The 25823-nt window shown below is 43.2% G+C and overlaps 1 protein-coding gene across 2 annotated transcripts in view; it reads left to right on the top strand.

Moving 5' to 3' along the window:
• Positions 1–282: 282 nt before the first annotated feature.
• Positions 283–25823, top strand: part of NBAS (NBAS subunit of NRZ tethering complex) — a 1762396-nt gene continuing 1736855 nt past the window's right edge. The window contains exon 1 of one of the 2 annotated variants that reach the window (XM_069235962.1): positions 283–450. In XM_069235962.1, the coding sequence (XP_069092063.1) occupies positions 352–450 (99 nt within the window). In that variant the 5' untranslated portion in view covers positions 283–351. Of the gene's footprint in view, positions 502–25823 lie in introns of both variants that reach the window. The other variant, XM_069235961.1, reaches the window with a different exon arrangement.

Below are 25823 nucleotides of genomic sequence, written 5' to 3'. Positions count from 1 at the left end.
TATTCAACACTTTACAAAAAGCGTTATCTACGTTGAGAGCTCTTAAATCGACTTTAGAAACAGTCGATGTTGAAAAACAATCCGCTGTGAACCTTAACTGTAAAGGCAGGCGCCTTTCACATTCGACCCTAGAAAACATTTCCAGCAGATATCTGGAGGGAGCAACTCTGTGAGCTGATACCATCCAACCGACCGTGACTCCACTGAGCACTTCAGACTCCTCGTCTACAGAGTTAGAACAACCCCCTCCCCTTTACTCCTCCTCTAATCCTCACTGACAGAGTTCGCACACTGAGGAGTTTTGAGCTGGGCGGAGCGCCGTAGTCTCTAGTCCACTTGCCAGGAGTAAAGATGGCAGCGCCCGCAGCCGAGAGGAGTGATGAGCAGGAGGAAGACATTCTGTACGACCTGCTAGTCAACACAGAGTGGCCACCGGAATCCGAGGTGCAGGTGAGAGCCGGCCTCGGGAGAGTGCCAGCTGCTGGAGAGTCAGCAGTGAAGGTTAGAAACTCCGGTACAGGACAGGGGAGCCACGTAGAGCGAACTCTGGTCTGGCAGAGCGGTGGGAGTCACTTTGTCGCCTCTGCACACGTCACCCATGCCGGCTGACGTGTCTGTGTTCAAAATAAGCGCCCTCTTGTACCTCTTTTGTATTTGTTCTTTAATGCTTGCAGGTGTGGACAGCACTTCCCCAAAGAGCATAATGCGAGCTCGGTCCACTGTACAGAGCAAGAGCTTACCGGGTGTTGTGCAGGGGAACACACCATCTCGCTGTTACTTCATTGCTTCCTAAGTTGCATCCCCACTTATTTAGGAATGCATTCAAACGTTTTGCTTTCCCCAGCCAAATCAGCCTGTTCACCGCAGAGACAATGTGATCTAATGCTTTATTTGTTCACATATAGACAGGGGAGTTGCGTATGGGTGACACCTTCTATGCAACAGCACGTTTCCTACAGTTCCCTGGCTTCCACATGGCTCTTGTAGCTGGTAGACGTAGTATTAGGGGACGATATTGGGCTCAATTTCTACCCTGCCTGAACTGTTAGTGACATTCCATAACTGCAACGGTTTCATTTTCCTAATGTGTGACATCTCTATGTTTTCAAGCGTGTTTATGTGTGAAATGCACACCACTAGGATGACTAACTGACATGGAAGCAAATTCGGGACAGGAAAGTAAAATTTCAGGGCAACTGGTCAAACTTCAGGACAAAAGGTACATTTTAGGGACGCATCCTAGGAGAAGTTATACCCGACTACTTTATCAATGTATTTATTTACATTTCTTTTATATTGTGCTATTCAGTATGCTCTGTATGTGATCGGATCTAGGTATGGTACACTCAGGCGGCACATTATGTCCTTCTTCAACAGTATATTAATCCCCTGGAGCACAGTGCGAAGGGCATCACCCCCTCCCAAATCTGCCCAATCTTTCTTGGCGAGAAAGTACAGCAGAAGTTTGACTGTGTTTCTAAACATTTTCAAACCCATAGCAAACAGTTTGGGAAACGTTCTGGTAAGTGTAATTTTCACCTTTTGCCAGTTTAGCCAAGTTGAACAAAAACATCTGGCTCGATTCAACCACCACTGGACATTAAACCTAAAAAAATAAATGAGGCAGAGCAGATGGTGTGGGCGACAGTCTCTCCTAATGTCAAGATTTGAGGTACTCACAACTTGTCTGTAGTTTCACAGCACCAAGAAGGCCCATCTGCTGCATTAGAGTGTATGTCCAGGACTCTACATTTATCTCAGAACTGGGATCCGGAACAAAGAAATTTAAAGAGAAGGATGAAATTGAGAACCGATGGGAGACCCCCATCACAATGGACTCAAAGTGTTGCTAAGAATAGGACAAATAAGGAAGAGAACACTGTGGGACAAATCCTAAGATCAGACAAGATGATCATGCAATGAGTATCGTAAAGCATTGTATACCTGGAGAGTAGTCTCAGCAGAGAGGCCAGAAAGAGAAGTCCTACTGTCCAATGGTTGCCCAAGCAGCACCCACCCCCCTGGGCAAACACTGGTGGTGCAGTGGTCCATTGGTTGTACTTGTGGAGGGCGAGGAGGGTCTGTACCCATTGGAAGGCTATGCTCTAGGTAATTGTCCACTCTGTCCATATCTTAAAATGGCTCTTCAGTCGAGCCAAGGCTGAACAAGTCACCTGGCTCACCCCTAAGTGCCAAAGAACATGCAGAATCTTTCAAATATTTGGGATGTAAATTAAGCAACAAAGAAAATGTAAGAACATGATAAATATTTTTAAATGTAGGAAAGTGCTTCTTCAACACATGGAAGTGTTTCAGTTTAGCACAGTAGATCACAACATTGCATTGACATTTATTTGAAGTGAACATTTCTAAACATGAACTTTAAAAGATTTATTAACCCACCTTCCTGACAACACCATAAATGAACAAAGTGAACAAATTGTTGGTGTCCCTTTCATCACGGCCAATATTATTGTTATTGTTGGTGGAACGTTACCGGCTATTAAAACATATGCAAGTTAGGTTTTGTACAGTATCCATCTTGAACTGAATTACTTTATCAGATTTCACCATCAGGTAGTTTAGACACATGAAACAAACTGAATAGACTTGGGTCACAAAGTTTAATCTTGCCGGGAATCTGGGATTTGAAACCAGGCCTCTCGGTCACAGGTAGTGCAATTAAGCCACTTCCTAGATTAATTTATTTTTCACAACCCCTTTTAGCACCAGAATATAGTGTTTTTCTACAATTCTGTCAAATGAAGAGTATACTGGAAATCAACATAGATCACAGGTTAATCTGACACAAAATAAAAAAAGGTCAGTTGTGAAGGTAAGGGAAGACAGGACACCATATGCTAATATCACTGGCTTTTTTAGACTGTAAAGAGCTATTCAATGCTGACAGCGATTGCAGTGCATTAAAAAACTATGGATACTGTGATCCTAGTGCAATGGAGCAGGGCCATTGAACCCAGCGTTGGAATCAAAGGCATGGCTAAAAGGAACAAAATATTCAGTAACTTTATTTTTTAAATATCTTTCACCATCAGATAACTATGTATAAAATAGTGCTAGGAGGTCCTTGAATGTTACAGAAAGGATTGTGAGTGTATAAGGCATTATTTTAAACTTTGCATTACAGTATAATGTAAGCTGCCACAAAATGTGCAATTGAATTTAGGTTAAAGATTAAAGAAAAGTGTTTCGAAAGTATAGATTTTAGTAAAACGCAGATTATACCTAGTGCAAACATTCTTTATAACTTCCCTTTAAAAGCATACACTCGACAGCTCAGCTTGGAATGCCCCTACAATATCTCCCAAAAAGAAAATATATACAGACAAATGCGGTCCGTTAAAACATCAATCACGGCCAACTGACAGGGTTAATTTATGAACAGTCCATATAAATTATGAATGGGAAGCAAATCTTCAGCTCTAATTGCAGAAGGTTCAGACTTTAGGTGCTGCCCCCTCATCCCTGGGAGACTGGCTGTCGGACAGACACCAGCCCTGGTCCCACAGCTATCCAAGTACTCTGTTGAGCACTCCTTTACGTGGTCATAAAGAACTTGCAACTGGAACAAAGTAGTATCATTTGCCTCTTGCTTTTAACATGCATTTTCTGGACAGGGTATCTGATTCCACTGTCTTAAGACTGCAGAACCGGTTTAAGTTGGTTGCCTTTCCGTGTCCTCATGCTCGACTGACACAGCCTTTGTGTAAAGGGATGCTTTTCATAGCAATTATCACAGGGGCTATCCCCATACTGGCTATTCCATGACATGGGCACAATGAAGCGTGAAGTTCCTGTATTTGTAAGTTCATTATCCTCTCTGAAGTTTCTATATCTGGATGTTCATTGTCCTCTCTGAAGCAGTATAGACAAAAGGGCAGACCTGACACAGCAATGTTCTCAACTTGAATAACAGAAACTGCAGCTCCACCACCTCCACCATCAACCAAATAGCAGTGCTAAAGGAGAACTAATCAGCTCCTTGTTAACGGTGTCTTCAAGGAATTTCTAAAGGTCTGGCACTCCACCCACCAGCCACAGGAATGAAGGCAATACACTTCCACTCAATGGAAAAGCTGTCCTCATCCTTCATCTTGTGCGATGCTAAACCACGGATGCCCACCGTGCATTCCACTGGCTGCAATATTCTGACTCTAACACACATATGGCCCCACTATTGTAGCTGTCCTACACACACATTACCACATTGACTCTCACACTTGATATACACACAGGATGTCAGCACAAAGTTCTGGTTATTTAAATAACAGTGGAACGTTACATAGAGGGTCAGTAGGCCATCCTCTAACTGACTCAGATTATGGTCACACTATCAATCTCAAACATGGCATGCTGCCATCTCTGCTTTATGTGGTATACCCAGGATGGGGCAATATTCCACTATGAGGGCACAGTTGGTGCATTCCTCCATGTCATAAGACAGGTCCTGGACCTATCATTATCAAAGACAGGCCTATGTCTCTGCTACACACCAGAATAGCAGTACGCTAGAACCAAAATAAAAGTTAAGATCACAGGTGCACATGCAGTCAGGCACTCAGCAGGGGAGCATACCCTGATACCATACATGGGACATTAACGGCAGAACATATCGTGTTTGATACATTTTCATGCATTATTCACTCATGTAAGATTTATTACGCAAAAGCCACAATGGGGTGAATTAGGGTGTATGTAGTTTTATGAATGTTGTGTGCCTCTGGTGATATTGCTCCCATGTGCATATGACAGTTGTGTTATTTGTCGTGAATTTCACATGCTAGTATAAATTGTTATACAATTAGTTGAAATTCTCTTGAACGTTGAGTTTCAAGAAGTTGGATGAAAACTGAAATGTCATAAATAAGGAAAGATACACACACTCGCGCTCGTGATTTAGACACGCAAGGTCTTACATGGTTTGTCAGCTAAGGAACTTAAATCACAGTGAAGTAGCATGGTATTTCCAGACTTGCATAGTTTGCTCAAGGAGAGAATCCTTAGATGAAATTTCTTGGCCACAGAAAGCGAAATGTAGCCACTATCCTGGATTTTCCCCCCTCCACACCAAAATAACAATGTGTTGCACATAGTTGTCTGTCAAAATCTACCCGGTTCGAAATAAAGCTGGTTTGTAAAGAGTGCAGATCACTTGAAAATTACTTAAGCCACTCTACAAAGTGGCCATGGCTTGGAATTTCAAGTAATCTGAACATGTTAATGACCCACTGATTGGTACTGTGAGAAACTCACACTGCCTTCAATTTATACCACTTTTGAAACACCCACCCACAAACTGAACTCACCAAGTAACCTACGAGCGACCCACGGCGATCATGCACAATACAATATTAATATGTACTATGAAAAACAATTACAGGAGAACAATGTGCAGGAAACAACAAATAGTCCCTGTTTTCCCAGACAGCTTGGGCTTACAGTAGGCACCTGGCCCTCAAACCCCCTGAGAATGTGTTGCAGACAACAGGGAGTCTGCGGCCCACTGGTTACGAACCACGGGGATAAAGGAACACAGTTGCTTCATGTACAAACCCATCCATCGTACACATCACATAATAGAGAGACTGCCAGGGACTACACCAGACCCATTAACTGCACAGGGCAGCCTGTAACCATCCTCTGCACAGGACAGCACCTGACAATCCACCTCACACTGCTCATAATGTACTTAACTCAGCTGCTACACAGCAGCAACCTCTGTATTTGCCGTTTAACAAGGCAAACTCTGACCCATACACAGCATGTTGTATAACTAAGTGATGCACCACACCTGATCTGGTCTATAAAATGCAAAAAAAGTGTCACATGGAGTAACTTTACATGGATTCCATTGTGATTAGTCGGGGAGACTACAAAAAGGAATTACGCACGCACTGTTTGATATCAGATGTACCAGCAAAAATTAAGATACACAGCATCAGTCAGTCATTCCAACAAAAGTACTCGCAGACATATTGTTAGGTATTGCATATACAAGCAAAAGCAATCCTTTCGAGTTTTTGGTGTAAAACACACCAGTGACGTATGGACTTATGGATACATTGTTTGTAGTAATGTCCCATTAAACGTTTATTTTTGCGTATTATTCTGAGTATACATACCAACACCCCCCACAAACACATTTACACTCATTGTTAAGTCTTCTAGGTACCAACAAAAATGTATATGGTGACAGTAAAAAGTGGCATGCAGTAGCATTTGTGATGATTTGCCAGAATTACATGTGCGTTAAGTACCTTATATAGATCCGCTGTCAGGTGCGAGTAAAGCTATGTTTACTGTTCGGTGTTGGGCATATAGGTAAAATTACATATGTATCCACTCAGTATTAGGATGCTTGAATCTGTGCTGTGCTAGGGTGGCACAGAGACCTACACCCACATAGTTTTTTGAAGTGATGCTTATTACTGTGGGTTTGATATGAAAATACTTACATAGAAAAACAAAAAAGTGATGTGTGAAATCCTTGAATTGAGCCGAGCCACTGGTAATTAATGAGGGCCTCATTCCAGTGCGTCGTTTTTTGCCGACTATGGTGCGCTAGACAGAGACCAGCATTTTGCAAATCTGACCTGGTCAAGCTTCATTAGGAACAGTTCAGCAGGATCATCAGTACCAAAAATGACCTCTAGATGGAACCAACAGCAATCCTGGACTGCCTCATCGTTGAGCTGCAGCTTGTCAGGTGATACAGGGCACATTTCTTCTGTATGGTCATAGCCATTGCACCTAGGATTTCTCACTTCGAAAAGCAAAAAAAAAAAAAGGTGATAGATTGAACACCTGAGTTAATCTCAGCCACTGCCCAGACGTGGCTCTCGCACTTGCAGTGATGTAGTATCAAAGCTGCACCTCACTGAGAGGCTGAAACCGGTCTGAGGTTGCTCATGACGTCAAATAGGAATTACATGGCTTGGCAGTTTGGGCTGGACTATTCAATTGGAGTGGGCCAAGGTTGGTTTGTTTGCATATGTATGCGCCCCATGTTGCTGGTGTAGTGTTTAAAAACAAAAGATGCTTGGACTGAAGCTCTTGCGATAGCCAGTGTCTTAGACTTTCACAAGCATTCTACCCATCATCTTTTGTTGTTTTAAGGCGAAGTGTTGTTGTTTTAAGGCGCAGGGAAGTTCACTATGGCTTTTTATAACCCAAAATCCGATAATTGAGAGTGGTGGTGAAGATGCAAAAAAGTGTACATTTCAAAGAGTTAAACATTGACTACTTTAAGTATGGTTGTTTCATCGTAGACAATGTAAATTGTAATGTTGAGTGCACCCATTGCTTTCCTTCGGCTGGCTTTGTCACTATTGTTTGCTTGTTTCAAACTCAGTGGCTTGCCTTCCTCTTCTTGTGGTTGTCCCTCCCTTGGAGCATAGCTTCTTTACCATCCTTTTAATTGGAAACTTCTAATCTGATCATGTCAGCTAACCACTTTTTTAATATTATTTCAGCCCTGCAAGAGAGTACGCTTATTTTCTAGATGTAAATGTAAATTCGTACTTGTAAAGCGCACTCCGACCCGGAGGTATCGAGGCGCTGAACGCATACCGCTGTGGAACCCCTCCTGGCTTTCCCTGTAAGATGCCCAGTCCTGGGCAACCCCCAAGGTGAAGCCAGGCATCCCAGCGCTGTTGGGGCCGTTGTGGAGATTAAGCAAGCTATTGCCCAGAGTTGCAGAGTGAGACCCATGAGTTAGTTTAGGCACCGAGGCGAGAAATATCCTGTCCAGGGAAATTGAGCCCAAGAACCGCTGAGGCGGGAATTGAACCCTGGTCCCAGGCCAGATCTCTGCATCAGGGTCTGCCTCTCTAACCATTGTGCCACACTTCTCTGCCTCATTTTCACTGCTTCCTCCTTATAAACGTTTCCACTCTGTTTCCTCTGTATTTCTCCTTCATTCCCTGTCCCCAAGTTCTTCCATTCGCTTCCTGTGCTTCCCCCTGCTTCTTGCCTTTTCTTTTTTTAATTTTAGTTCCTCCCACAGGCCCAGCTGCCATTGATCCCTTGGCCACTCCCTGTTGCTTCCGCTCTCTGCTTCCCACCTGTTTTTCTGTTGCCCCCATTGTTTTCCTTAAATTTTTAAGTTGTTGGGGGCACACCAGGAAAGGGTCTGAACTTGGGTACAGTGATACTGACAGATAGCCCTTAGGACAATATACTTTTTCACAGTGCTTTGGGAGTGAAGTTTGTTTTTTGTGGGTGCCAGAGTGTGAGTTCTGTAGCAAACATTGCCAGACCTACTGGGTGTATTGTGACTACTGTCAGTTACCTTGGGAGTTCTGTGAGGTGTCATGTGTATTCTTAAGGAGAAATCGGCCTGAGGCATTGCACTTCTGTACCAATGGGTTATATACGTTTTTCCTCTGCTCAGAGTGCCACTGGGATGCTAGCCTGGGGTTCAAGTACAAGACCACAGCATCACCAGGAGGATCCGCTGGTTAAGGGCTGGTTGTGGCCTACGGGGAGGTAAGATCTGAACGCGGATGATGTGCTCCTGTTCCTGGCCAACCCAGCAAGTGGTGTCCATAGGGTGTTGTAGCTGCTGGGACTGTTCGCGGAAGCGTCGGGCCTAGTAGTTAACCCCAGCAAATCTCTCTTGATTCCGCTCTGCCATTCCAGGGACTGTTATGACTGTCAAAACAACATACCCATTTGACGCAATAGCTTCCGGTACGTGGGAATACATATAGCGTTGCTGCCAGAGTTGGCATGGTCTCTTAATGTTAAGCCCCTGACCAGGCAGGTCAAGGACGACCTCCAGAGATGGAAGACTCTACCACTTAATATCCTTGGTCGGATAGCGTTATACAAAATGATGGTGCTTCCCCGGTTCCTTTACCTGCTCCAGAATTTCCCCTATCATGTTCCTAGGTGCTGGTTCACCGATATGGAGGCCGTGCCGTGGCAGTTTTTGTTGCACGGCTCCCGCCCCTGCCTGGCACTTTGTGTTTGTCAAGGCGGCGTGTATGAGGGTGGTCTGGGGATGGCCAATCTTTACCTTTACCACCTGGCGATGTGCCTGCAGGTGATTACCGACTAGATGGGAGGGGTTGGTCGGACACTGCCTATCAACTGGAGCTTCTGACAGTGGGCTTCCCCGGTTTGCCCGGGATGTTCTACAGTGACCCCGTGCTGCACAGGGTTCCCGGAGGTGACGAGGGTGGTGCTGACGGGGTGGTGAGCTGCGCAGCGTGCGTCGGGGTGGTGGCGCCGTCTCACTCAGCAGACTCCACTGTGGCAAGGTTAATGGCTGAGGGAGGTCTCAACGGTTCAGGGGTTTCACAAGTGGGACCTCATTGGGATTTTGTTGCTCCAGGAACTCCAGCAGCACTTTTCACTCAACAGGACCCAGTTCCATAAGTATCTACAACTCCGCAATGCACTGCAGGTACACATTCAAATGGGAACGGCTCTCCCCGAGTTCAGCCCGATTGAGGCCAAGACAGTAATGGGACATCTGGGTAGAGGGGGAGTCTCACGCATATACCGCATGTTGACTGCTAGTGCTTCGCAGTCACTTGATAAGCTTCGAGAACGGTGGGAGCAATGGGTGGGTCCGATGGAGGACGAGGACTGGAGGGACGCCTTGATGGCCCTGAGACTGTTGACCATGACTTCCTGTCTTACGGTGGTGCAGACTTACTTTCTTCATGTGGCTTACCTCTCTCCCGAAAGATTACACAGGGGGGGCCTTTGTTTGCAGGCTGACTGTCCTCGGTATGTGGGCCCGAATGCCGATTTTTTTCTTTTTTTTTCTTTTCATATGGTATGGGCATGCCGCTATATTGCGACTTACTGGTGAGCGGTGTTGACAGAGATTTCCAGAGTCTTACAGGAGGAGATCGAGCCCGCCCCCTTGCCAATCCTATTGGGGGTGCTTGAGAGAGTGGGATTTAGTAGAGCGGATCGAGCCTTTGTGGGGATGGCTTGTTTGGTGGCCAAAAGAGACATTGCATCGAACTGGAGGGTGGAGACCGCTCCGACACTGGCAAAGTGGCGCCGGGGGGTTGACTGGTGCACCTCCTAGGAAAAACTTGTCTTTGAAGTAAGGGGATATCCCGCCAAGCATGAAAAGGTGTGGGGGAAATGGATGGCATCCTGGGAGGATGGAGCCGTGTGAGAGTCCTCGGCGTGAGAGGTGTGGTACAAGCTTAGAAATTCAGGGTGGTCATAGGTTCTATGACCTTGCTATTGCTTTATAACGGTGTAGTGCTCAGTCCGTGGAGTGCAATTGTGACCTGTTGTGTTTTATTTTTGCCAATAAAACCAATAAAGCTGTTTTTATAAAAAAAAAAAATAAGAACACAGCTTCACTCCTGAACATACCCCTGCTCACAGTATTGTACCTTATAAAAGGTTGCTCTTCCAATATTGAGGTTTAACTTAAATTTTAATCTCACATAATGTAACATTTATCAGTGACCACGATCTTGTCTGATTGTTTTTTTAAATTTATTTGATCTCCAGTGATTGTAATTTCTTTTTTGTTTTTGTAAATTATGAATTTATAACTTTGAATATCTAAGTCTAAAGTACAAAATATTTAGGGCCAGATGTACTAACATTAGGAATATCAAATTCCTAGTTGCGATTCATTCTGAATAGCAATTAGGAAATCGGTATTCCTAATGTATAAAACTCCTTTGAGTTTCATGAGCGATTCCCCGTTGGTCGCAAATAGATCTACCTCATCTATACTGATGAGGAAGGTCGTAACGTATTAGAAATGACAGTCATCAAGGGAGGCTGTCCTGCTGGGGACAAAGCAATCTTTTTTTTATTTTTTTTTATTGAACCCTGTTTTCCTTAAAGGAAAACAGGATGTGTTTAAAAAAAAAAAAAGAAAATGAAATGAAACTTTGAAGTTTAGTTTTCAAGAGTAGGTAGTGATCTGTGCGACCACTGTCTGCTCTTAAAAAATATTTGTTTTCCATTCTCAAAGGGGAAGGAGTCGCTTATGTCCCCCTTGAGTTTGCTTAATGGGTTACCACCTCCTTCAAGGAATCAGTAAATCCTGAGCGTTTTGAGACTGTAATTGTGTTGCAAAGCATCATTGAAATATCCCATTCAGATTCGGTATTTGGACGGGATTCCCTAAACACGCCCCTTCCCAATACTGAATTGCAACCACGAATTGCAATTTGGTAACATGTTACCCAATCGTAATTTGTGTTTTGAACATTTCTAAAAGCATTTTTGCGGTTGGAAACGGAGTCTGAATGCAAAAATGGTTTGTAAATATGGCACATAGTTCAACAAAATGCTGAGTGGATTTCCACAAGACCTTTCATCAGGGGTTTTAATTATTCATGTGTAAATGTTTTGCACTCCAACGTACAAGTCAAAACCAACAGTAATCAGGGAATCTGTTTAAGTAACCAACATATCAGTAAAACAGACTAATGGTTGCATTCATCAGGTGTGGCATTAAAACCCATGGATACAAAAAGATTCAAGCAATGATGTTAGTAGATTACAGAGATTATGAACACATATGTCAGCCAAGATTCTCCTTGTTTAATATTCCCCCACCACCACCAGTGTCACTATGTGAGAGCATTTTATGCACGGTCTAGAACAACAAATGGCCTTGTGTTTACTCGATGAATAGAGGTCATTATGTAGGAAGTCTTCTTCTTTCTGTACTTGCTTACACTTGGAGCTTAGCATAAGTAATGACCACACAGAATGTTATTAAAACAGCACTGATGCATTTCACTAACAGCAAAAAATATTATGAACATTTCTAACATGGTTGGGATGTCATCGGGCAATGTAACACCTTTAAAGGCTACTTCTATGTACTATGCTATGAGAACAAGAAGTAATTAACTTGCATATAGTTTCTTGAGATTCATCCCACTGCATACTTGTTCACAAGTGAGGAAGCTGTGATTATCAGGCTGCAGCAGGCAGAGAATGTTCTTTCGAAAAGCAAATACACATCAGCTGGGCTCAGCCCCACTCCTTTCGGAATTCTCGACATAGGAGTAGGTGCTGCTGTGATAGTGTGGCAGTCTCTCTGGTAGGATCTCTTGTAATAATCTGGGGTGAAAACCTCTCTAAATAAGTGGACACTTTGTGGGGGTTTTATAGTATTGGCCACCAACTTTTACCCTACATGGGGGAATTTCCACTCAATTCCAATAACTTGTATGTACCAATATAACAGTCTCCGAACGAACCAATGTAAACCGGCATGACTAAAGTATGTCAATTCTGACTACATTATTTACATTATCTTCACTGTCTGATCTTAAAAATAGATAACAAGGAACTTGTCCCAGATCTATGTTGCCTTAGGTGTCCCTCAAGGTTATTTTCTGGATGATTTGACACTTTTAAGGATTCTCAGAGAGATAAGGACAGATGGTCACTAGATCAAAGAAAAACAGGCAACAATAGGGCAAAAAATTGAGTCTGGCCAGCAGAAAATGGAGTTTGGCTTTTGGGTCTTTACAACAATGTTTAAAAAAATAATTGAACTAGAAACTGTGCCTTTATGACAAAACCATAGTTTTGCTCGGTAATGCCTGGTAATACAACAATTGGCAGGATGTGAAGTCTGTAGAGCTGCAGCTAGTATTTTCATGATAATAATGCTATATTCTCTGCAGTTTGTAAGATCTCTTATGAGATAATGTAAAGCCAGAGATAGTTCCAGTATGTTTACTTGTACGCTGTTGATTTGCTTTATGTTTGTAATCTCGAGTAGTGCATGACAGATGGTCCACGCTGAGCGGTCTGTGTGAACGGTGTGTGGCTGAGGTTTCTTTAATTTCTATTTTGATAAATGCAAGTGGCCAAAATAACAAATATTCTTAGTGGTGGTGTTGGAGTGGAAACCTGGGCCTTAGAAAGATTATGCTCAAGTCCTACAACAAGTGCATTTTTTATCACAGCGTCTGAAAACATTAAAAAATAAAAATGCTTACGTTAAGGAGTCATTTAGGAAGCAAACACATGGATGTCCCACAAGTAGTGACAGAACTTTGATGAAACAATTCCAAAAATAAACTATCACGTTTACAGAAAGCTTATAAATTGAAGATGATGACGTTTAGTAGTTTGGGTGCCTGACTGGCTAATTTTATGATCCAATAAATCTCGCTCTGGAAAATAATTTTGTTGTTTATGTAGCATTTTTTGTATACAATTCCAAGACTTGAAATTTCATATTTCTTGAAATACCTTGCCACTGAGGAATTTTAATTTTGAATGTGTATGCTACTTTTTTGCTCGTTTATCCCAACTTAATTTTCTGCTCCGTTCCCCTATCTAGTTTTCCCACAAAGGAATTTGAGAAGCCAAATGCAATTGGCTGTGTCATGTGTCACATTTAGCTATAACTTAAACTTTATTTGTGCTTTTTGCCTCCGCGGGTAAAAAGACCCTCATTGCCCCTTTCACCATTTTCTTAGTTTTACCTTTGCCCTTCCCTATCATTCTCTCTCTTAGTTCATTTTTTCAATAACTTTCAGAATCTTTTGCCCTAGCCAGTGGCATGCTGAAGCTCTGCATCAGATTTGGTAGGAGCTTTTATTGCCCCTCTTGAAGGGGATTGTCTTGTTGGAAAGCTGCCTGCACCCAGGAAAGACTTTTATGTTCCTTTAAATTATTTGGATCACACCTGGTAAATTTCCTAATCCCCAAAAGAAAACGTTGACCTTTTTGGAGAAAAAAGCAGGCAAGTATTTCTGACCTTCCCCCTCAGAGTTATGCTTTTGTGGGTAAGGGTTTTTGGAGTCTCACAAACCTGTCAGAGAATCTCTCATCTTCAGGTGGGAAGATAGAGCCCATCCCGGAACCCTGAAATCAGAGCACACAAACAAATATTGGTATTTTACAACAGTCTAATATTATGTTTTGCTCACCTATAAATAATGATGAGGAATTATCACCATAATTATTAATAACTCAGCAAATAAAGTGGCTAAAGTATTGAATGCTAGATACACCTCAGTCATATGTCACCACATATTCCTAACCAGTCAGTCCAAACTTTACCTACGTTACGATTAGCTAATTTGAAGCTTAATTACCTTAGAACAGTGCCCTCCATTAGGTTGATCACGAGCTACCAGTAGCTTTTTGCCTGCCTCTCTGTAGCTCGCACATCATTGCCTACCAGCTAGTTTGAAAATTTGTAGTTGATGTTTTGCAAAGGCAGCACTTTGAAACATTGCGCACCCTGTTCTTTGAGACCTAGGAAGCTCACAGTGCAGAGCACCTTCTTAAGAAAACGTTCTTTATTGCCCTTATGTTTTCTATTTTCTCTTTCCTTGGGTACTCCCCTTGCTTAGGTCTTTCTCTTTCTTTTCTTTCTAGACTTTTTTTCCATCTTCACTTTTTCTCCCCTCTTTCTTTCATGCTCTCCTTTTTAATTCTTCCCCACTTTCTTCCTATGTCTTTCTTCTTTCTGTCTTGCCCGTATTTGTCTTCCTTTCCTCTTTCTTGCTGTTTTTCCCTACTTTTTTCTCCATATCTCTCACTTCCCATTATTCCTTATTTTAGTTTCTTTATTTTGTACCTATTTCATGCTCATTCCTTCTTTCTTACTTATTGATCTTTATTTTCTTTACTTCTTCCAGAGCTTTATTCTTTCCATTTTGCTTTTTTCATATTTTTACTTCTTTCTTTTCTTTATCTGTCTGCTGCTTTCTTTCTTTTCCCTTCTTTATTCCCTTTCTTGTTTTTTATCCCTTTTCCTTTAATTCCTTTTTTCTTTATTTTTGACTTAATTTATCTTTATTTCTGTGTTTCTTACTTCCTTTTTCTACTGCTTTCATATACTTTCTTCCATTCTATTTTTCGTCTGCTTTCTTTTTTCCACTTTCTTCATTACTTATTATTTCTTTTAATGTATTTTTTGCTCCTGTCTTCACTTTTGTGATACAGCTATTGCGACAATGGTGTAATGCTTCCTGGAGCACAACTGGGAGTACTCCAGTTACAGTGTTTAGGCTGTGCACCCTTCCGGAATCCTTATGTTGGGCAGTGGCTAAGGAAAGTTCTCAATTATCAAAAATTGCTCACTCTATAGAAAATACTGGAGGCACCTGATTTAGAATATATTCTAAGCTGAGGTATATAAAGCCCCTTGAAGCACTTACCTTTACGTCATCAGACTTGAAATTGGAGACCTATTTTTCAGCATTGCTCAAGCAATTCTCCATCTGTCTTGCCCTGCGCCAATCACTTACATCTTTTACACCTTTTTTTGGTTTGATATGAAACTTCTTGTGTTTACTTTTTAAATACAGAACGAGCAACAATGAATGACTCAACTATTTACGTAGCTCCATTGAACTTCACAGACATCAAGTATTCTGATATCCATGCTTCATGTCCCACCAAAGGGCAGTACACAGTTTTTTTTTCTAAAAAAAACAAAACTCCTACAGATAGAGGCTAATCCCCCTTCTTAATACAATGTACCACTTACCAAATCTGGTGGTAGCTTACCAGTTTATCAATGACACATTACCCTTCCAATTATATTGAACAATATCCAGGTCTGGTGGTAGATTGCCAATTTTTCATCATTCCTTTTACTACTGACTCAGTTGCAAAGATAATTAAGTTGCTCTCGTCCAGTCAAGATGCCCACATGGGCATTAGAACATGACTGTCCCCTATTTCAAATGCACTATGGAATGTGTCATTTGGCAGATAACATTGCAGGGCTGCTGGTCAGTAGGACGTGTAGATCAGTGCTGTTCTGAGAGTAGGTATTTCAATATAAATACCAGATGGTAACTGTTGTGCCTCTGACATCAGAGTCTCAGAATGCTGTTTTGAAACAATTGTTCTCACCTAGCAAGTGCCCCTGGTTCTCACACAGAAAGTTTTTAAGTATTGTAAAACAAGCATTGGCAGAGCCAATATTTTGGCTGCCTGCCTTCTGGCAATTCTCTTCTTGTTTTATCATGGTTTTTGCAAACCTTTGTTTGAAAATACACTTGACCCTAATCTGTTTAAAAAGAAAGTGTTTGATGCAAGCAAAAGCTTTTTGGGGCGTAAAAAACACATTACCATCGTGTTTCCTGGCACTGAAGAATGTGGATGTGTTCCTTATGGAAGGATGGCATGTCATAACGTGCAGCAAAGTCAGCCAGTGGCTGAAGTGGGCTGATGCATTGATCCTTAATGCATTCTGGAGTGGATGAAATAAAAATGTGAATTACACCAACCACAGTCTAATGGATGAAGACTGGCTGATACCCCGAACAGTAACTATGATGTTGGACCTGGCCCTTTTTGCAGTTTTACCCCCAAACCTTTTGCCTTCTTCCTCCTATTTTTTCTGACTTGTTTTTGTTTGGCTTTAGGACTCTGGGTACTTTACCACTGCTAACCAGTGGTAAAGTGCAAATGCCCTCAGTCTAAAATGTATTGGTGTTTGGTTTCTCCATGATTGGCATATTTGATTTACTAGTAAGTCCCTAGTACAGTGCACAGTGTGTGCCCAGGGCCTGTAAACCAAATGCTACCTGTAGGCCTGCAACACTGATTGTGCCACCCACATGAGTAGCCCTGTAAATATGGTTTTGGCCTGCCATTGCAGTGCCTGTGTGTGCAGTTTTAAACTGCCATGTTGACAAATGCACCCATTTGCCTGTAAGACACCCCCAATGTAGGCCCAAGGCAGCCCGATGAGCAGGGTGCAGTGTATTTAAAAGGTAGGACATGCACAGGTGTGTTTTACCTGTCCTGATAGTGAAATACCGCAAAATTTGTTTTTTACCATTGCAAGATCTATCTCTCCGATAGGGCAGCATGGGGATTGCCTTGAAATATCTTTCAAGTGTATTGTCCCGTTGGGAGCAGATAGAGATGCGGGGTTTGGGGTCTCTGAACTCAGGTGAAGTTGGTTTTCAAATTGCAAGTTTAAAAAGGCCACTTTTAGAAAGTGGACATTTTCTTGCTTAACCATTCTGTGCCTCTGCTGTCTGCTGAATACACTCCTGGGTCAGGATGAACAGTGGGGCTGTTTGTGCATTCACACCAGACAAATGGAGCTGAGGTGTGCCCTGCATAACCTGATGGCCCATCACCAAGCTGATGGGTCTCCCTGAGCTAGCGTGGTAAGATGAACTAACACTTGCACATGAATAGAGCTGTGCCTGTCCTCACACAGATCAGTCTCAGCTTGGACTGAGCTTGTCTCCTGTTAAGACGCATCAGAGACATCAAAGACTTCACCTGCCAGTGCCTGGGTGCTCTTGCTAAGAGCCCTGGCTTGCCAAATGTTGCCAAATCCAGTTCCAGGGCCCCTGGGAGTGAGTTCTGGTGCAACAAGGAAGAAACTACTGCATCAACTTTCAGAATGACCTCTGAACCAAAGCAGCTTTCGGACCCCACACCGGGGCCAGCACCGGAGCCGTGGTCCTCGCTGAGTGCAATGACCACGGCCTACAACGCAGGCCTGCAGCAGTGCCTCCGAAGTCCCGCCACAGCATGAGTCCAGAGTGCCGTGTCACAGACGCCCCCGTGGCACCTGATTCTGCCACAGCACTTGTGGCCCCATGGTGTGATCGATGCCTTGCGTCTTGACCTGCTGGATTAATCTGTCTTGCCTTGTTATAAGGAACTGACGCCTTTTCCTCCAGTGCCACATCAACTCTAGTGCAACCATAAGGAACTGACGTCTCACCTCCCCTGCTTAGCAGTAACGAACAGGCGCCTCACCAACCCGGTGACAGTTAGGAACCAACGCCGCATCGGCTCCAGTGACGCCTCACCCCCCCCCCACCCGACTCTGTGCAACATCTTTGTTTTCTAATTGTTTTCCAAGGTACTGTAACTGGGGTCTGCATGACTCCGTAGCTGGTCCATGCTTTCTCATGGGTGGCACCAGACTATTGGAAGGGACTCTATCAAGCCTTTGGGATAGCCCCAGTTGGAGCTATTGTGTTTCTAAGCACTATACTATATTTAAACTTTGAAAATGTGTACCTTTACTTGTGTATGTTGGATTTTTGTCATTTTGTTCTTGTTTAACTCAGATAAATATTGACTACTGTTCTAAACTTGTGTGTAGTACTTTTGTGGTGTTTTCACTGTGTTACTGTGTTTGTGTGTGTGTGTGTATGTGTGTGTACAAAGACTTTACACATTGCCTCTAAGATAAGCCTAGCTGCTTGAGCCAAACTACCAACGGGGAGAGTAGGGCTTATCATATCTGTGTGATTCCCTTACCCTGACTAGAGTGTGGTTCTCTACTTGGACAGGATGCAAACCACTGCCTACTAGAGACACCATTTCTAACGCATGTTATACACATCATTTTAGTAAAATAAAAAGTCTTGGTGAACTCAGACTTTAAAAGCCAAACAGCCTTGTATTGGATGGGAGCCTCTTGCCTTTGATGAAGGAAGGAAGAACGAAGGGAGGAAGAAAGGGAGGAAGAAGAAAGATGAGAGGAAGGATTGCAAGAGAAGAAGAAGAATGATGGGAAGAAGGATTGCAAGACAGAAAAAACAAAAGGAAGGAAGGAAAGGGAAAGAAGGATGGCAAACGAGAAACAAATGATGGAAAGAATGTAAAAGGAAAGAAGAAATGCAAGAGGAAGGAAAGGGAAAGAAAGATGGCAAGAAAAGGCAATAGAGAAAGAAAGCAAGCTATTACATCAGCCTTTAATCACAAAGGCAACACTAATGTAATAATAAACTAAAAGCTACAAAAAACAGTGGCGCTGAGTGAAACTAGCCTGTGTAGGGATGTGCTCCCTTGTGAAATAGCAAAATGCAGTCACTCAAGTGAAGTTAACCAATGGCTTAAGTAGCTTGACAACCCTGCTCCATGCTGTGTGCTGTAGTGGTTGGAGGCAAAATGTGAATGACACAGCCACCAATAAATGTGTGTAGAGAGATGGCTGAAAGCCCATACATGTCCATACAAAATCAAAAGGTCTTGGCTAAACGCCAGACATAGAAAGGCAAACTTTCTCTACTCCGCTGTTATGCGAAATTGGACTTCACTGCATTCATGTACCCAGGTATCTACTATTCAACATAGGATAAGTGAATTTTTTTTCAACTAAACATCTCTTATAATTGCACATTCTCCTCAAATTACACAGTACCACTTGCTAAATCTTTAAATAGTTGGCCACTTTTTCTGTGATCTTCCTCCTACTGAATCAGAAATGAATAGTAAGGTGTGCTCTTCATTCTATCCGATGGAAAACGGATATGCTGTAGGCGATCATGAAACACACTTGCACAGAGAAACAGAACTGTCTCCTATTTCAAATACACTCTGGATTGTGTATTGTTAAATAATAAGCACTTGGTTGAATAAGATGAAGCCACATTTCTACCTATTGTCGGAGTATTCTAAAAACATGTGTGTGTGCACTGGTGGCCACATTTAACACAGTTTTACCTACTTTATTAGCAAAGCCATTAACTCCATGAGTGGCCATTAAAGACCAGACGGATTGGCTTTGCGAGAAGTTGTTCATATATGGTAGCCTATTTAGTGACAAGGGTTTGGTTTCTTGAATAGCGCCTTTGTTTATGCAGGTTGGTAAACCATGCCTCCATTCAGACTTTAGGAAGCACACAGAAGCTGATGTACCTATCTAATTCCTAAGATTCCGAACCATAAAATGTTGTTTACACATGCAAAGCAGGATCTCGGCTGCTGTTAAGTATAAAATGCTGCATAGTGTGGAAAAATCCCTCCTTTGGCTTGTTAATGTGAGCAACGCCAAAAGTACACTTAATATGAGTCCACGTTCGTAATAAACAGGCCTGTCGTCTATGGTCTAATTCTGTTATGCACCTTAAATAATTCAACACAGAATGTCCATGCCGACACATACCAAAGGCCCACATTGTACTTAATATAATCTAAACACACAATAAATCGCCCCAAACTAAAGATCCCTGATCCCAAGATGACTGCCAAAAGCATCTCATGTGTATGCAAGTTTGCCACTCCCCCTCTGACTGCCGCCCCCTGTGTTGGCACCACCAGACTCCCCATGTATGCTTCTCTTCCCGTCCCAAGAGTAGTGGCACCTCCAGAAGCAGGCAAGAGTGAGGGTGCAAGCACTGGGCCAGTGTGTTGCATCACAACGTTGTGCCGGAGATGAAGGCAGAATTCTCCTCCCAGAGCAAGTACCTTGATACGGAGGGCAGGCCAGATCACCCTATTGGTTCGGCTTCCCTCAATGATTATTGCTTCTTTCTTTCACCCACGATTTTGTGGAACTAAGCCACGAAGCAGTTTGGCAGGTCATCACCTCATTTATTTCTCTTCTCAAATCTCTACGGGGGAGTGGCAAAAGCATCCTGTTGTGCTTTGTTTGGTTCCTCCCCAGCCGACTCGACCGTTTAGTCCAGGGTCTAGACTTTCTTTTAGACCAGGTCATATTTTAGATGCTGTCCGCCTTAGAATGCAGTAAATGCTACCGTTTTATTGCATTGAAGGGCATGTCCCACCATGAACGCAATTTTAAGGATTATGATATGGCATGTTAATGTATTTGGGGAAGTGAATGGCCAATGTCACAATGTCGTAGTTTTTTAATTTTTTTGTCGGAACTTTCAGAATCTGTATACAGTTAATTTCTCTTTTAACTACTTTTTATGGTTCATATAGGCCTGTTTGATGGTAATCCGTTGATCGTGGGCTAATTTCACACTTTGTGAGGAAAAATGTATGGTTCACATGGCCTTTTTTATGATTGATTTGAAAGCGTTCTATGCTGCCTTGAGGTCTGTTCCGTACATTACATGCTGCTTTAACACACAATGAATTAAATTTGATTGTGTATCTGCAGGGTTATTTTTATGTTAATTAAGGGCCATTTCATGAGCACAATGCCATGCTTGTACTGTGTACTGCCAGTGTTGTAGAATCGCTTTTCCCCACTCTTCGGTGTTTCAAAAGTGTAGTTTTCAAAGAAAAAAACAAACATTTCCTTAAAAGTCTAAAATATTGCTGCTTTTGTGAAAATTCTTTGGGAGCATTGCTGTTCACACCCCTTTCACTTGCTTTATGAAATATGTCTTATTCATTTCCGTGTCCATATTTATGCTTGTGTAGATTTGTTTTGTTGACTGTAATTGTATATTCCAATACTTTTTCATGGATCCAACATATAATGTCTTGCTTTCTTCTTCTTTTTGATATGCTATGCTTTTCTGCATTTGACAGTGGTAACGTATTGAAGCCATATAGTTTTATTGACTTCTCAAACACCTTACTCTACAACACACATTTGTTATGTTTCTTAAATATCTGATTTGAACAGACCACATTGCATAACAAAATCAGCACTTTCTGCATGTCATTACCATTATTACACCATCTCATTACACAATATCAGAGTTTAGTACAAATATGATATGCATGTTCACTCTCTTTACCTCCCTGGGGTCTCGAGCCTGCAATTTCCAGACCCTGTGTCCCATAGTACTATGTCCATTCTCCATTTCTCGATCAACGTCGTGGTGTGTAGATCTGCTGCCCCAGCAATCTGTAGATGTCCATTCCGGCTGCCCATTAGAGATGTTTGTTGGCATATGCCTGTCCTCTTTTGTTGAACTATATCCATTTTGACTAAAACAAGTGTAGGCCCAAGAAATGTTTTTTTACATTATGGTTGTCACCAGCGTAGTATACGATATTTAAGAAGGCCTTGGGGACATGAGCAATGGTTTTGGATATGTTGCAACTTTCACCAAGCATTCTCTGTACTGCCAACCAGAACTTCAAATGATTCTACTGTTCCACACTGTAGGCGGCTGGCCCGGCTTATAGTGGGTACCTTGTGGTACTTACACCTTGTGCCAGGTCCAGTTATCCCTTATTAGTAGATTAGAGGTGTTCTAGCAGCTTAGGCTCATAGAGGTAGCTATAGCAGAGCAGCTTAGGCTGAACTAGGAGACATGCAAAGCTCCTACTATACCACTTATATCACTTAACACTATATCATAAGAAAACACAATACTCAGAGTTACTAAAAATAAAGGTACTTTATTTTAGTGACAATATGCACCTATGACAATAGTGAGGATATACTCCCTTAGGAGGTAAGTAATATACACAAAATATACACACACAAACCAAGATCAGGTAAGTAACAGTTAGAAAAGTAGTTCACACACTGTAGACTGTAGAACACAATAGAATGCAATAGGGAGAAATAGGCCTAGGGGCAACACAAACCATATACTCCAAAAGTGGAAGGCGAACCACGAATGGGCCCCAGGCCTAGTGTAGTGTGTAGAGGGTCGCTGGGAGTGAAAGAAAACACTAAGGGTGTCCAAGATACCACACCCGAAGACACTGAAAAGTAGGAGTAAAGTTACCCTACTACCCCAGAAAGACAGTAAAGTCGAGATACGGGATTCTGCAAGGACAACAACTGACTGCAAAGCACTGAAGACAGATTCCTAGACCATAGGACCTGTAAAGGAAGGAGACCAAGTCCAAGAGTCACACAAGTGTCCGGTGGGGCAGGAGCCCACTAAACCCCAGATGAAGGTGAAAAAGGCCTGCCGCTGGATGGAAGAAGCCGAAGATTCTGCAACAACAGAAGGTCTCAGGAACTTCTCCTTTGGTCAGATGATGTCCCAAGGCGTGCTGGAAGATGCAGAGTTGTTTCCCCGCAGAAAGACCGCAAACAAGCCTTGCTAGCTGCAAGAGTCTCGGTTGAGGATTTTGGGTGCTGCTAGGACCCAGAAAGGACCAGGAGGTGGCACCTTGGAGGAGGAGACAGAGGGGGCGCTCAGCAACCCAGGGAGGCCACGCAGAAGCAGGCAGCACCCGCAGAAGCACCTGAACAGGCACTTAGAAGATCTGAGGATGACGGTCGACTCAGAACAACAAAAGAGGGTCCCACGACGTTGGAGTCCAACTCAGCGAGTTGGGCAATGCAGGAAGGAGTGCTGAGGACCTGGGCTAGGCTGTGCACAAAGGAAGACTTGCAAAAGTGCACAGGAGCCCAAGCAGCTGCAGTTCACGCAGTACACAGGATTAATGTCTGGCGTGGGGAGGCAAGGACTTACCTCCACCAAATATGGACAGAAGGGCCACTGGACTGTCGGGGACACTTGGGCCCAGCTTCTGTGTTCCAAGGACCACGCTCGTCAGGATGAGAGGTTGTCTTCCCAATATATCTTATGGCTATCACTGACATCCCCATTCTGCTGCTTGACAGCTTGCTGTCTTAAACCCTCTAGTGTGGGACAGGTCTGCTGTGCCACACTCAGCTCTTCCCTAGCAGGCCCCCCTGCACCCAAAAGCTCAGCAGTGTCTACTGCCAGCTCATCTGGTGTAGGTTCTGCACAGGGAGAGGATTCCTCTTACTCAAAAGGGGAATCTTCTGGAGAGGGAGGGTTTACCCTTTCTACCCCTAGCTTTTGGGAGCACTTGGTCCATTGTTCCAGGATCCAAGTTTCCCTGTCCTTTTTGCTTTTTGGCCTGGGCCCTTGTCAAAGCAAAAATATGCCCAGGAATGGCCATCATTTCTGCATGAGCCTCCAACTCCACTTCAGCCCAAGCTGATGTCTCTAAATCATTGCCTAAAAGCAATCTACAGGTAATTCAGTGGCTACCACAACTTTCTTTGGACCAGTAACCCCCCAACCCCCAACCCCCCAGTTCAGATTCACAACAGCTATGGGGTGGCTAAGTGTGTTATTGTGAGCATCAGTCACTTGGTACTGCTGACCAAGTAGGTGCTGATCAGGGTGAACCAGTTTCTCTATCCCCATAGTTACACTGGCTCCTGTGACCCTGTAGGCCTCAACCTCAACACCGTTGATTAGGGGTAGTTGCTTGTACTTACCCATATTAAGGGGACAAGCAACCAAGGTGGCAAAGTCAATGCCATCATCAGAGACTAAAACAGCCTCTGTGGTCTCCCTAACAAGACCAACCCCAACTACACTGCCAGTAGTGAGCCCAGCTACACCTTTGGATTGACTATTTGTAGTAGACTTCCCACCACCACTGCTATTACAAGGGGCACTAGAAGTTGCAGTTGTGGTTGTGGTGGGAGGTTTGGTGTTTCTCTTTGGACAAGTGGAATCACTTGCCCAATGGCCGCTTACTTTACATAAATAACACCAAGGCTTTTTCTGATTGTTAGAAGAGGATTTAGACCCACCACCCCCAGAGGATTTTTGTGGGCCTGATGAAGACTCAGAATGTTTTTTATCTTTTCCCCCACCCTTGTCAGAAGACTTACCATCCTTCTTCTTGCCATCCTTGTCACCGCTGTATGAACATTTCTGTTCACTCTTGTTCTGACCCATTTGTCTGCCTTCTTTCCCAATTCTTGGGTGAGAGCTCAGATCTGAGTCTACCAAGTACTGGTGCAAACAATCTGACACACAATTGTTCAAAGTATGCTCTCTCAGGGTTAGATTATACAGGCTTTCATAGTCAGTCACCTTACTGCCATGTAACCAAACCTCCAAGGCCTTCACTGAACAGTTTACAAAATCTGTCCAGTCTTGAGAGGACTGTTTTCTGGTGTCTCTGAACTTAATCCTGTATTGTTCAGTGGTTAAGCCAAAGCCATCCAAGAGTGCATCCTTCAAAACTTTGTAGTTATAAGCATCACTTTCTCTGACAGTAAGGAGCCTATCCATACCCTTACCAGCCACAGGATAGCAGCCCACTGCCTTTGAGGGACCAACTGTACCATACAGGCCCTCTCAAGTGCAGCAAACCACTTGTTCATGTCATCCCCCTCCTTGTAAGGGGGGACGGTCTTATGCAGGTTTCTGGAATCTTGCTCTCTAACAGGATTGCTATCAAAAACACTGCTGCTGCCACCATGGGGCTCTAACTCCAATCTCTGCCTTTCGCACTCTACATCTAGAGATTCCCTGTCTAAGGCCAGCTGCTGCTGTTTAAGCTTCAGCCTGGCCTCTTCCAACCTCAGCTTTCTGAGTTACCTTTCCATTGTTATCCTCAGGGTGGGAGGCTTGGGAATTGTGAGACACAGAGGAAATGTGGGAATTGGCAGAGAGAGACCTGTCCCTAACTGGCTGGACCCTAGTAACCTGGCCTTTAGGAGTGAAAGGTGACTAATGTGTGACCCCCTCCCACTACCAGTGTCACTAGGTAGCCTGCTAGGTGGCAGATCTTTGGAAGAACCCTCCCCAATCTCTTCAGGGAACTCATCTGAGTCTGACTGGGTACCCTCCCCTCCTACCTCCTGTTCCTGGGATGGGCCAGACCGGTTCTGGTCATTTTCTAAGAAAAGGTTGAAGAGAAAGTCTTTGGTAGGATTCTTGCCAATGCTTAAACCTCTTTCTATGTAGAGACCCCTCAAACTTGTAAAGTTTAAACTCTCATAGGTTGCCTGAACAATTTTGGGAGTGAGCTCTACTGCAGACATAACAGAAAAGGTTTAGGACAGAGAGAGAAAAAGTTTTAGAACTTTTGAAAGCACAGAGAAAAAAAACATTTTCAAACCTTTTGAAAACTTAAAAAAGTTTTCAGAACTTTTCAGAAACTTTTTAGAACGTTTTAGAGAAGAACAGTTAAACTGTTTGGTTCATTGTGTATATATTGAAGTATTTGGTATATGTTTTTTCTCATGAAAAGCACCAATGACAAAGTGGTAAAGCCGTTACAAGTACTTATCCCACCGCTGCACCACCAATGTAGGAGGCTGGCCTGGCTTACAGTGGTTACCTTGTGGTACTTACACCTTGTGCCAGGTCCAGTTATCACTTATTAGTAGATTAGAGGTGTTCTAGCAGCTTAGACTGATACAGGTAGCTATAGCAGAGCAGCTTAGGCTG

Source organism: Pleurodeles waltl, chromosome 5 (genome assembly GCF_031143425.1).
Source record: "Pleurodeles waltl isolate 20211129_DDA chromosome 5, aPleWal1.hap1.20221129, whole genome shotgun sequence".
NCBI classification, from domain to species: domain Eukaryota; kingdom Metazoa; phylum Chordata; class Amphibia; order Caudata; family Salamandridae; genus Pleurodeles; species Pleurodeles waltl.
The sequence above is the reverse complement of the archived record's forward strand: the minus strand, read 5'-3'. Positions and strand labels throughout refer to the sequence as shown.